Source organism: Podarcis cretensis, assembly GCF_951804945.1.
Source record: "Podarcis cretensis genome assembly, chromosome: 17".
Taxonomy (NCBI): Eukaryota; Metazoa; Chordata; class Lepidosauria; order Squamata; family Lacertidae; genus Podarcis; species Podarcis cretensis.
The window spans coordinates 29,005,491-29,019,152 of NC_137187.1; the positions used below are offsets into that span (position 1 = coordinate 29,005,491).

General features: G+C 45.5%; 1 protein-coding gene and 2 long non-coding RNA genes across 3 annotated transcripts in view; 2 read left to right on the forward strand and 1 right to left on the reverse strand.

Annotated features, from left to right (window-relative positions):
* The window catches only part of LOC307206127 (uncharacterized protein), a 40,941-nt gene that overhangs the window by 18,080 nt on the left and 9,199 nt on the right, over positions 1-13,662 (reverse strand). Inside the window, exon 4 of the mRNA XM_079958918.1 lies at positions 332-625. Within this exon, the coding sequence (XP_079815044.1) occupies positions 332-625 (294 nt within the window). The remainder of the gene's footprint in view (positions 1-331; positions 626-13,662) is intronic.
* LOC307206580 lies at positions 2,170-9,469 on the forward strand. The gene is made up of 3 exons (XR_013834376.1): positions 2,170-2,276; positions 3,732-5,413; positions 8,516-9,469. It is a non-coding gene; the product is annotated as an uncharacterized lncRNA (long non-coding RNA).
* LOC307206564 lies at positions 9,548-12,990 on the forward strand. Its single transcript, XR_013834346.1, has 2 exons — positions 9,548-11,411; positions 12,533-12,990. It is a non-coding gene; the product is annotated as an uncharacterized lncRNA (long non-coding RNA).

Below are 13,662 nucleotides of genomic sequence, written 5' to 3' on the forward strand. Positions count from 1 at the left end.
CGATTACGGATGAGCTATCTGCTCCTTTCAGGACTCCAGACCAGGGACATGATGGAGTTACTTTCGAATTAAAGATGTCCGCAGTTCTAAACCTAACCAGGGCAAACAGATTCCAGGAGTTCTAACAGTGCGCTCACCACTTGGGGGAAGAAGGGGAGACTTGGCCGATAGAAATTTCCTGGCTTTTGTTCACTAGGAAAAGGAGTTCTATAGAACAGATAGAACACACAAACAGAGAGAGAGAGGGAGAGAGGGAGGGAGAGAGCGAGCGAGATGGAGAGAGAGAGAGAGAGGCAGACATGCGTCTAAAAGGGCTTCGCCATTCCCTTACCTGTTCCGGGCCGAGGTTCCAGGCTCGGCGGGCTGGCAAGGCTTCTTCCGCACGATCAGCACCAAGGAATGGTGGAGCGGCCTTCTCCTGCCCGGGTTCCTCAGGAGATCTCGGATGAGCTTCACCAGAAGGGGCTTGAGGAGACGCGGCAGCTTCTTGGGCCTGGCGCAGCGGATGGTGCATTTGACGCGGGTGCCCATCGGGCCCGTCGCTCCGGGGGCGAAGCTGCGAGGGGTCCGTTGGAAGGGAGAGCGCACGCGGATTCTCCTTGGCGCCCGGGGGTTGGGCTGGCTGCTGGCATCCGGGGGAGAAGAGCAGCGTGTGGCGAGGGGGGGGGGGAGGCGGAGAGGGAGGGTGGCTGGGGGAGGGGAGCTCCTCTCTCCAGAGCCTAATGTAAGCAGGTTCAGCTCCCTGGCACTCTGCCAAGAAGGTTTCACGTTGCCCGCGTCCCCACAGGCGCAAAAAGTTACTCCCCTTCCGTTCCTCCCCGGCCGTTCCCTGCAGATGTCCTCCTCCTCTTGGTTTGGGCCACACCATGTTTCAGTGAAGGGGAGGAGGAGGAGGAGGAGGAGAAAAAGAGCTTTAGAAAGAGATCGCTCTGCACTGTTCCCCCCCCCCATCATCATCATCACCATCACCATCCCCTTTCCTCCTCCTCCAGCCACTGTCTCTCCTCCCCTTCTGTTTCCATTCGAAACGTCAAAGGAGAAATTGCTAGGTGGAAAACACGCACCACCATCTGACCCGACCGTGCAGCCAATCAGGATGCCGCTCGGCGATTTTGTTTGTTTTAAACGGGGCTGCAGCTGAAGTCACTTCGCTTTCGGCCCGCAGGGCCGCCGGGGAACAGGCGCGCGTGGCGCAGAGGGAGCGGGCGGCTTCTTTTCGGCCCAAACCGGTCTCCACCGGTGAAGGGGAGGGAAGGGAGGCGGGCCGAGAGCGGCCCTATCGGGGCAAGGCTGCGGGTAGCGGGCAGCCTGAACGGGAGAGCTCGCTTGCGCGTATCCGCTGCGCGCATTTCCGCGTTGAGGGCGGCGCTTGGCAGGGAGACGTTGTTGCTGTCAGGCGAGCGGCAGACGCGGCGCAATACCCCACCTTTCGCTTCCCCGGGTCGGATAAGAGTGAGATCTTCTCTTGGGGTGGGGGGCGGGGGTGCCAACTTGAATTAAACGTGGCGGGGGGTGGAGAGCAGGAAAGTCCCGCTCCACATAACCGATGACAAGATGCAGCGCATGCACGCCATTTGAATGGCAATGCTCATCAACTTTGGCAGAGCCTCAAATATGTTATGGGGGCGCAACAGGACTTCGCCCCTAGGAGTTGGCTCCTTTGGTGGTAGGTGGGGAGAGCAGGAGCTGCGGGGGCGCTTGCCAAGATGGGCTAGTCTAGCTTGCCGTTGGAAGCCGGCCTCCCCAGCCGTGTTTTCGTCCCGGGGCGGCGTCAGCTTCTGCCGGCAGAGCCCCGGGGACGTCAGCATCCCGCTAGCCGACACGAAAAGCAAGGGAAGCTGGCCAAGCTTTTTCCTGTTAAAAATAAATATAAAACGATTTTTACTTGGTGGTAAACTCGCAAGGAGCCCGAGAGAGATCTCTGGTCGCCTGAGGTTCAGCCTTCTTCTCGGGAGACCTTACCTCGCCCCGGCTCCCCAAACCACACTGTCTCCTTGCGCAGATCCGAAGGGGGACGCTGAAGGATCGCCAAGCCGTCTCGACTGCAACGTGAAGAAATCCTTCCCCGTTCTGTGTGGAGGTAAAGAACGCGAAAACGCCGCTTTAGATCCCGCAGCTCGCAAGAAAAGGCCCAAGCTGTTCGTGCAAGATGGTTAGCAAGAAAGCCACCGCATTTCCTGCTGCGCCGAGGCAGGTCCGTTTCGGTTTCGGGTGAATCTCAAGAACAGCCCCGAGAGCCGTGCAGTCCGGTGTCCGTCCGATTGCCTTCAGAAAAGGTTTGCTTTAGAATTAAGCAAGACTGGCAGGACCGAAGAATTTCCTGCTCCTCCTTTTTGTCGGTCTTCTATTCCCACGACAGCAGCTTGGGCACACAAAAGAAAATATTTCAGAGCCGCTCTAAAATATTTTGCGTGCCCCAACCGCACCCCCATGAGACCTGCGGTTTGCCCGAAGCGATTATTGTTAATTCTAGTAGAATAGTATTCATTGTTAAATTGCAACAGAAACAGAAGGAAGGGTGCGATCTCGCTCACGGAGGAAACTCATTCCGTGTCTAATGGCTGAAGAGCCATTTCAGCTGCCAGCAGTAGATCCCAGGACTTAAATGATTACAAGGAGAGGGATCTGAAACATCTTCTGCTGCTCATCCCAGGTTATTTTCCTTGAGGAATAACTGTCAGTTGTCCTGTCTCTCCATTATCTATGGAATAATCTGCTTCTGCACATTGGAACTACTGGAGAGCTCGTGGGACGGACTGATCAAGAGTGTCAGAGTAGGATCTGGGAGACCAGCATTCATATGGTCACTAAGTGCCCTTGGACCAGTCACTGCTTCTCAGCCTAACCTACCTCACAGGGTTGTTGTGGGGTATAAATGAGGAGAGGAAGAACGAGGACACCACCTTGGTCTCATTGCAGAAATACGTGGGCTATAAATGCAATAAATACATTTAATTTCTGTAGGATTTAGTGGGGGGGGGTTGGAGGGGAGTTATTGGGCTGTTGTTTTTATTTTGATTATATATTTTGTGGTTTTATATTTTGATTTTGTTCTGTGAACCACCCTGAGACCCCTGGGTATAGGGCGGTATATAAATTCAATTATTATTAATAATAAAAATAATAATGAGTTAACAGTACTTAAAAAGTCTCACCTGCTACATTCCTAAACTTTCCTTCTGATCACCTGCTTTCATGTCTCTTTTCTTTCCCTTCTGAGTAGCAGGCTCTCTTTCATTTGACTTAGTGAGGATTAGTGCCTGCATGCCCAGACTGTCTGCATATATTGTGTAGGTCGTGTGGGGCAGGGGAGTTGTTGTTGTTGTTGTTGTTATTTATTTATTTATTTATTTATTTATTTATTTATTCATTCATTCATTCATTCATTCATTCATTCATTCATTCCCCGACCATCTGCCTGGGTATCCCCAGCCACAAAATATTAAAAATACAATAAAAATCAAACATTAAAGACTTCTGTAAACAGGGCTGCCTTCAGAAGTCTTCTAAAAGTCTCCCAGAAGGCTGCAGCCACATGGTTCCTGCATGCTGGAGTACAACCAGTCAGCCACGTTATGCAAGCAGAGGAAGGCCTGCCACAACTTCCTCCACCCTCTTCCATGTTTCCTCCTGCTTTCATATTAATCCGTTAAGTCCACCATAGTTTGTCTGCTGCTGTTTTGTCCATGTGTGATAGTTTACTCTGGTAACTGCTATCTGTCACTCTCCAGGAAAATCAAGGATACCCAGAAGTCTGTTGCAGTGAAGATAAAATTGAGACTCCTGTGGATGAGCTCCTTGGAAGAATGACAGGGTCCAAATATGACCAAATTACTAAATCTTAACTGACATGCATTATTGTTATTATTATTATTAATGTGTATATCACCCTTTATCCATAGATCTCAGGGCGGTTCACAACATAACATTACAATAAAAATAACCAAAACCTAGCTAATAAGCTGTTACTTTTGAGATGGCTAGTAGCATATATATATATATATATATTAAATGTTTCTGTTTGACTCTCCTTCTCTCCCTGAATTGGTGCATTGTCCTAAGAATCTTACATTGGGGTAGGAAATGAAGCAATAGTTTCTCTTCTCATTCTTCCTGTGAGATGACTTTCTCTATAACAACTTGTTGGCTGTTTTGTTTGTGAGGCATTGTGATGTAATACTGTAACATGAATATAAAGGATTTTAATCTAGGGTTAAAAACATGTATGAATTTCAATACTCTAAGAAAAAGTTTATCCCAGTACTGCAAAATGTGATATAGCAACTATAGATGTCTCAAAGAGAATCCAATGGAAAGGGCTCTATTTTAAATGGAAGTGGCCCTGTTTCAAAGAGGAGGGCCTATCTTACCAATACAATAGTAGTCCTATAGTAATTTACCACAAAACAATGTAAAAATACAATAGTAGTCGATAGCAGACACACAATTGTGTTAAATAACTTGCAATAATAAGTGAAATAAGTATAGGCTGGGGAAAATACCCATTCACATGGGAGACAAAAGTGAAGCAATAACACATTTCAAATGTCTATCGTATTCTGAGTTCAAAACCAGCACAGTACGGTCACATTAACTTTGCCATTTTTAAAATATGTTTCCAGCTCTAAGCAGTTAGCAAGTTCTATAACATTCCCCCTTTAAATGCACAGCGGTTAGCTTGTTGCAGGCTAGTTTTAGCCTCTCAATATAAGATTCCTTGTAATTCCCTTATATCCTTCTTAAAAAGAATACACATGACGCAATCTTGTGTAAAAAGTATAAAAGAAGTTTACTCACACACATTCAGTTCACATATGAATCCCTGAAGGCAGACTTTGGTTACAAAATAAATACACATGGAAGTAGCCCATATGGGAGTTAGTCCCAAGTGACTGCAGATAGGCAGTCACTGTTGCTCACACGTCGAAAGCAAGATGGAGAAGAGAGAGTGTGCTGCCTGCTTTTCCCTTTTTTGTACCTGGGCAGGTAAGATCAAGTCCACCTCTAGTCACATGCAGAGGAAGTTTGTCCCAGCCCAGGAGGAAACAGGAAGTTTTCTACTGGCTGGACCAAGCATCCCCTTGCATGTCCACTCTAGAAATGTTGTACTTGACTGCTATGTGTTTCACATCCCACATCAAGTTGTCTCCCTGTGTGCATGACACACTGTCTGACCATAGTTTGGAGCAGGTAAAGGTAAAAAGGTAAAGGACCTCTGGGTGGTTAAGTCCAGTCAAATTTAACTATGGGGTTGCGGCACTCATCTTGCTTTTCAGGCCGAGGGAGCCAGTGTTTGTCCACGGACAGCTTTCTGGGTCATGTGGCCAGCAGGACTAAACCACTTCTGGTGCAACGGAACACCATGACGGAAACCAGAGCACACGGAAACACCATTTACCTTCCCATCCCAGTGGTACCTATTTATCTACTTGCATTGGTGTTCTTTTGAGCTGCTAGGTTGGCAGGAGCTGGGACAGAGCAATGGGAGCTCACCCCGTTGTACGGATTCGAACTACCAACTTTACAATCGACAAGCCCAAGAGGCTCAGTGGTTTAGACCACAGCGCCACCCACGTCCCTACTAGCTTGGAGCAAAAAGGACCCATCTTTAGGTCAAGTAAGTGGGTTGCCCTTGGTATTTTGGTCTGCACCTGGTCTTGCATTTGCATTTTCCTGTCTCCCCATTCATGTAGGGATGTCCACATGATGCCCTGCTCATCCTAGTGTTGCCCTTGTGGGATGTAACATCACTGAAGCAATCAAATACAACATTTCCTGTTTGCCCAGAGAGGACACACAGGGGAATGTTGCTCCAGCCAGGAGGACTTCCTGTCACACCTGGTCTGGAGCCTCCTCTTCCTGTGTGTGACCAGGTAGATGGGTGTGACACTGGCAGACCCTAAAACAGGGCCAGTCACGCAGCCATATTCCTCTTTTCAGCCTTTTCCTATTTTCCTTTTGGACCATCTTCTGCTGGCTCTTAGCCAGCAGCACATGGCTCATCCATGTGGATGAAGCCACACTTTGTATCTCTATAAAGGGAACCAGGCAGAGGGCCTTCTCGGTAGTGGCGCCCTCCCTGTGGAAAGCCCTCCCACCAGATGTCAAAGAGAACAACAACTACCAGACTTTTAGAAGACATCTAAAGGCAGCCCTGTTCAGGGAAGTTTTTAATCTGTGACATTCTAATGTATTCTTAATCTTTGTTGGAAGTAGCCCAGAGTGGGCTAACCCCTGCACCCCCCACGCTATGCCACTGGCCAGGACCATATAACACCGGTCTTGAAAGACCTACATTGGCTCCCAGTACGTTTCCGAGCACAATTCAAAGTGTTGGTGCTGACCTTTAAAGCCCTAAACAGCCTCGGTCCAGTGTACCTGAAGGAGCGTCTCCACCCCCATCGTTCTGCGTGGACACTGAGGTCCAGCGCCGAAGGCCTTCTGGCGGTTCCCTCACTGCGAGAAGCCAAGTTACAGGGAACCAGGAAGAGGGCCTTCTCGGTAGTGGCCCCCACCCTGTGGAATGCCCTCCCACCAGATGTCAAAGAGAAAATAACTACCAAACTTTTAGAAGACATCTGAAGGCAGCCCTGTTTAGGGAAGCTTTTAATGTTTGATGTATTACAGTATTTTAATATAATTTTTTGGAAGCCGCCCAGAGTGGCTGGGGAAACCCAGCCAGATGGGCGGGGTATAAATAATAAATTATTATTATTATTATTATTATTATTATTATTATTAATGTAACTGCAACTATAAGCTAAAGCCTGCCTTCAGGAAACTACTATGAACTGAATGTAAGTAAACTTTACTATTACCTTTAATGAAGACTGTTGTATTATTATTTTAAGAGGGATACATAAGGGGAAATTTACCAGGAACTATCCAGACTGGGCAAGCCAGATTGGATTTCTTAACTCAAATGATTCTCACGAATCCATCAACTAGATTCCAGCAATGTGCAAGGGAATGTGCTCTGCTACTTACTCACAAGCCTGAGTGAGGAGAGATAATAGTTCAATATATCCTCTCCTACCTTTCCTCAACATTCTCACAGCCCTGGACCTGACCACCTTCTTTTAAATTTAGAATCATAGAATCATAGAGTTGGAAGAGACCACAAGGGCCATCGAGTCCAACCCCCTGCCAAGCAGGAAACACCATCAGAGCACTCCTGACATGGTTGTCAAGCCTCTGCTGAAAGACCTCCAAAGAAGGAGACTCCACCACACTCCTTGGCAGCAAATTCCACTGTTGAACAGCTCTTACTGTCAGGAAGTTCTTCCTAATGTTTAGGTGGAATCTTCTTTCTTGTAGTTTGGAACCATTGCTCAGTGTCCGCTTCTCTGGAGCAGCAGAAAACAACCTTTCTCCCTCCTCTATGTGACATCCTTTTATATATTTGAACATGGCTATCATATCATCTCTTAACCTCCTCTTCTCCAGGCTAAACATGCCCAGCTCCTTTAGCCGTTCCTCATAAGGCATCGTTTCCAGGCCTTTGACCATTTTGGTTGCCCTCCTCTGGACACGTTCCAGTTTGTCAGTGTCCTCCTTGAACTGTGGTGCCCAGAACTGGACACAGTACTCCAGGTGAGGTCTGACCAGAGCAGAATACAGTGGCACTATTACTTCCCTTGATCTTGATGCTATACTCCTATTGATGCAGCCAAGAATTGCATTGGCTTTTTTAGCTGCCGCGTCACACTGTTGGCTCATGTCAAGTTTGTGGTCAACCAAGACTCCTAGATCCTTTTCACATGTACTGCTCTCAATTTAGAGTTTGTTGATCCCAGCGATTTCATACTTTCCAATGAAAGAAACCCCACATTTAAAGAGGGAAGGGTCAAAGACAACAATGAGATTGGGGGTGTCACGTGGAGGCTCCTGCATTAATGGGGAGACAGAAAGGTGCAAATCTACATTTTGCTCCAGGATGAACAAGCCCTGTTGTTCATTGGGAGAAAATCCTGACTCTGGTAACTGCATGGCTTTATTTCTCAGACTGCATAAGGGCTAGTCAGTTTGAAAAGTGCTAAGATCATGTGGTTTATTATAGCACAATTAAAATAAGGAGTGGTTTGCAGATTATTGGGGGGGAGGAAAGACAGTCCCCACCCCTGGAAGCTGTTTCAATTTGAAATAGACCAAGGGGGAAATATAGGGGAACAGAAGAGACCAGGGTATCACGGGATAACTGTGAGCAAACCCTTCTTTAGTGAAAGGTTCTGCATCGTTTCTGGCTCAAAGAGTTCTGTGTGCTTCAGCCTTCATCACAGCTGGTATGAGGGTGGATGTATAATAGCCAAAGGTCTCACATAAAAGTTGGGTTTGAAGGAAGGATTGCTGGAAGCTGGGGAGACAATGAATTACTATGTATGCGCTTTCATTAGGGAGAAAAGGCCTATTTCAAAAGCTGTTAAGAATTCTGGAGCATCCTTCCAGGGTTATTAATTTGTGTTGTTCATGGATTATTTCTTCATGCTCTGATCTTTCCCCACCAACAGGGATAAAGATGGAAAGAACCAACCCAAACATGTTGAAAGCTGTGACTTTGGGTCAGATTCTGGGGCACCTCTCAGCAGAAAGAGCAGAAGGTCACCTCGTTTCGAAGTAAGTGGTGTGTTACATAATAAAGGTAAAGGGTAATGGGACCCCTGACCATTAGGTCCAGTTGTGACCGACTCTGGGGTTGCGGCGCTCATCTCGCTTTACTGGCCGAGGGAGCCGGCGTACAGCTTCCAGGTCATGTGGCCAGCATGACTAAGCCGCTTCTGGCGAACCAGAGCAGCACACGGAAATGCCGTTTACCTTCCCGCCGGAGTGGTACCTATTTATCTACTTGCACTTTGACGTGCTTTTGAACTGCTAGGTGGGCAGGAGCAGGGACCGAGCAATGGGAGCTCACCCTGTCACGGGGATTCGAACCACCGACCTTCTGATCGGCAAGTCCTAGGCTCTGTGGTTTAACCCACAGCACCACCTATGTCCCTTTGGTGTTTTACATATTGCCACCTAAAAAGGACCCTGCCCTGTGAGTCTAAGTCCAAATGCTAAAATGATCTAACTGGAACCACCAAATAAAATACTTTTTTAAAAAGTACAGTGAAAAAGCAGGCCAGCACCTGGAGATCATCATGAGCTATCTTCTATAGTCTTATAAGCCTATTGGCTCAATATGGTCTACAATGACTGGTAGCACCTCTCCAGGGTTTTAAAGAAGGAATCTCTTCCAGCCCTATGTGGAGATGTTGGGGATTGTGTATTCACAAGATACAGTATGTGGTTAGCTGCTCTGAGCACATGGGGAAATCAAAGAGGCTGGGCTTTTTGCTTTTGTAAAAGCAAAAATGTGAAGCTCTAGTGAGAGCCAGTGTGGTGTAGTGGTTAAGAGCAGTGGACTCGTAATCTGGTGAACCGGGTTCACGTCTCCGCTCCTCCACATGCAGCTGCTGGGCTAGTCACACTTCTCTGAAGTCTCTCAGTCTCACTCACCTCACAGAGTGTTTGTGGTGGGGGAGGAAGGGAAAGGAGAATATTAGCCACTTTGAGACTCCTTAAAGGGAGTGAAAGGTGGGATATCAAATCCAAACTCTTCTTCTTCTTCTAGTTAAATAGATTGTTAACAGTTGGGTAAGCTTGCAACTTCTTAAAAGGTTGCTTTTCTGTTCTGCATTTAATTAATAAAGCGCTTGTTTTACTGTGAATTAGTCTAATAAAACTGATTTTATAGTTCACCCCTATTTTAATTACTTGACTGCTGATGAGGAGAGGCACTGGATAAAAACAGATGGGGATTCTTGTGAGCGGTCCATTGATACTTTTATTTAAATAACATGAATACCAAACAGCAGTAAAACAAGTCAGTAAAGCCCAGTGGTAATCTGTCACAGGCTAAGAAATGCTAACTAGTCCAAGTACTTGACAGATTCACTTCCCCTGGAGCCTGATCCTTCACAGAGCTCTACTCAGAAGTCCCATTGAGTTCAATGGGCTCAGAAAGGTAGCATCATAAGCATCCCATTTGGGCTCTCTGGTCCAACCGTTAATTCCTTCACTTAGAATATGCTTCCATGATTATCTACAGATCAAACATTTTCTACCCAAGTCCTCTATACTTAATGACTATAGAATAATTCAGCAGTGACCCTTCCACTGAAACCTGCCAGAGCTGGAGCACATATTACACGTATTACCATTCAGATGTTGCTGAAAATGGGATGACAGAGGCTAGTTTTCAGCTTGCAAGATGCAAATGAATAGTACCAAAAGAGTCCATTACTATGGGAGATATTCAAGTAAGTTTTTATCAGAAATATTGAAATCAATGGGCATAGCTAAGTTAGGTTCATGAATTGGAGCAGGTCTACTCTGAGTCCAACTTACTCGAATATAGTACCACCTCATATGTCTGGATTTCTAAGCTGTCACCCATGGATGTCTGTGTCAATCATGTACACGGCACATTCTGTGGATCATAACCTGTGAATGGAAATCTCACTATTTCTGGTTCATGGCCAATGAAAGAAAAAGAGAGAGAGAGAGAAAGTGTGTTTTGGTTCTAAGCAAGGAGGCTGAAGAAATCTCACTCTTCCTTATTCAGCAAGCAGAACCTGCAGTAGCTCTCTGACTACAGATGACATACTCCTACCCAGGGCCAATTTGAAAGGGAGCCAGGAAAGCCATTTGACCTGGGCTTCAAGCTCAAAGGCGCCACTTTGAAGATTTTTTGGCACGTGATAAGTTTCATAACTTGTTTTTGTGCACATCAGATGAAAATGAGACATACCCACTCGGGGTAGAGCTGCAAATTTAAGATAATAAGAGATGTGATTTGGTAGAAGACTTGATTTCTTAACTTCTAAAGAGTAATTTCATATTGAATAACTTACTTTTTTGCATAAATACTCATAAATATATATTGGTTATGGTGGCACAAGATTAGACTGTAATTAGTGGGGCTCCCTTGACATATAATTAGCTGATTATATATAAGCAAGCAACTCACTGTTTTGGGGAAGTGCCTTGTTATGTTTCAATGTGTCATCATTTTTAATTGTTATTATGACTAAAGGCCTCAAAATCTGGAAGAGGCCCAGGCCTCTGTAGACCTCTGTGAGGGCCTGCCTCTCCCTGGCTGGTACAACACTTCAATATTCTCATAATATTATTATTAATTGCACTTATTAGCTGCTTTCCTTTGCAACATGTAACCCAAAGCAATATACAAAACAGTGCAAAGATTAAAAGCACAAGACAAAACATGGGAAAAAATAATTTTCATTCATACATGTCTGTGATACATATATCCGTAAGTGGGGAGCCACCATGAAAAGGCCCATTTTCATGTTCCCACCCCACAGACTTTCTTTGAAGGGGGCACATAGATGCTGAATGTAGGATCCTGTTTGGTTCATGTACTGGTTCATGTCTTTTAGGTAGTTGGATCCTGCATAAGGCTTTATAGCTCAAAACCAGCAGGTTGAGTCAAATCCAGAAGCTATTTGTTAGCTATTACATTTGTGCCAGGATTGGTTTTATATGCTCAGATCCATCTTGCCCTGGCCAGCAGTCTGGCTGCTGAATTCTGCACCAGCTACAGATTTCAAACAGTCTCCAGAGGCAGCCCCATGTATAACCCATTGCAGTAATCTAGCCTAGAGGTTACCAGAGCATAGACAACAGAAGTTAGGCTGTCTCTGTACAGATGGGCCACCACTCAAAGCTGTTGGGTGGCCCTTGATGCCACCAAGGTCATTTGAGCTTCAAGTAACAGATCCAGGAGTACCAACAAGCTATGTACCTGCTACTTCCAAGGAAGTGTAACTCTCCACCCAGAACAGGTGACATCCCCTTTACCTGGTCTAGGGAACCACCTTGTCTGGATTAAGCTTCAGTTCATTAGTTCTTATTCAATCTATTACCAAGGCCAGATGTTGGTCTAGAGCAGGCTTCCTCAACCGCAGGCCTCCAGATGTTTTGAGACTACAGTTCCCATCATCCCTGACCACTGGTCCTGCTAGCTAGGGATCATGGGAGTTGTAGGCCAAAAACATCTGTAGGGCCGAGGTTGAGGAAGCCTCACCTAGAGGCACAACTGTTGCTACATCTGCAGATCTAACAGAGAAGTAGAGCTGTGTGTCACCAGCTTATTGCTGGCACCATACACCAAAACTCCTGATAACCCATCCACCAGTTTCATGTACCTGTTAACAGCTGCACCAGAAGAATACCATGGCCAATGGTATCAAAAGCTGTTTATATATTAATTTAGTTTTTGTGGGGCTTCCTTTTGAAGTGCACCTGAGAGATTAGCTCCATTCTTCACCAGGGCCAGGGCCTTTTCAGTGATGGCTCCGACCTGGTGGAATGCTCTGTCCCATAAGACTAGGGCCCTTCTGGATTTAACCTCCTTCTGTCGGGCCTGTAAGACAGAGCTATTCTGTCTGGCCTTTAATTTGAATTCAGCCTGATCTTTTATTTCCCTTCTCTTCCCTCCCCCTCCCCTTTTATGAAGATTACCTGCTCTGAGACCCCACAGCTAATTCTCCCCTGGCCTCCTCACTGGCCCAAGTAGGACTAATTCAGCCAGCTAGCCCTGGGGACTATCTAATGTTTATTGGATGGATTTATTCCCAATTGATTTTTGAATTTTATTGTTATTAATGTTTTATACTGTATTTTATGCTGCTTCTACAATTAAGTGTTTTAAATTTGTTGTTAGCTGCCCTGAGCCCGGTTTTCTGAACCGGGAATGGCTGGGTATAGATTAAAAATATATATTTATTAATTTATTATTATTATTCCTAGATATCTCCTTAACAACGAATTTATACTTCCTGAATCAAAAGGTTGCCTTAAATAGTTGTTAGCGGTGATTTCCTTTTACAGGGAAGGCTTAGGGTACAATGATTTGCTTTCCTAGAAAAAGCCCAGTGCAAATTAGGTGTGTACCAATCTTTATTAAACAACTGGGGATTAAATCTCTAACTTTGTCCAGGGCTTCAATGCAGTTCAGGCATCCTGAACTTTCTCTGGATTCCACACTATGTTTATAAAGTTATCTGCTTAAACCCCAGTCAGTATACAAATAAAATGTATTACTATCTCCCATTTCAGCTGGTTTGACTAAGGAATTCCAGAATACCTACTGAGTATGCATGTTTTTTTATAGGGGTCAATCTCTATCCTCGCTCACGTTTAATCCAGATTTTTCCAGGAAAAACCAGATAAGTGAAAAGCAAAAAACTAAAACTTGTTGCCAATGACCCATTTGCAATATATTCAGTTTCTGTCTGGAAGCACCCTGACTGCATATTTAACATTTTCAGGGCCTCACATTTATCCAGGCATTGCTTCCTTGAAACCTGATTGCATGGCGTTAATATGGATTATCTATCTCATTTTGACACTTTAAGAATTTGAAAGCGTTTGTGTGAACTTCTTAAAAAGAAATTGGCGATGAATTAAAAAAAAAAGCGATGTGTGTGTTATTAGCATTAGCCTCATAATTATATTGCAAAGGCCATCCTTCATCCTTTCGTTCCTCCGTTAATTTTCCCCTTGGGGCCTTCAAGGAAAAACTAACAGGCATAACTTGTGCAAATGAAAAACCATGGCAACAGGAGCAGAGTGCATTTAGGCAAGAGGTGACAGGTTGGC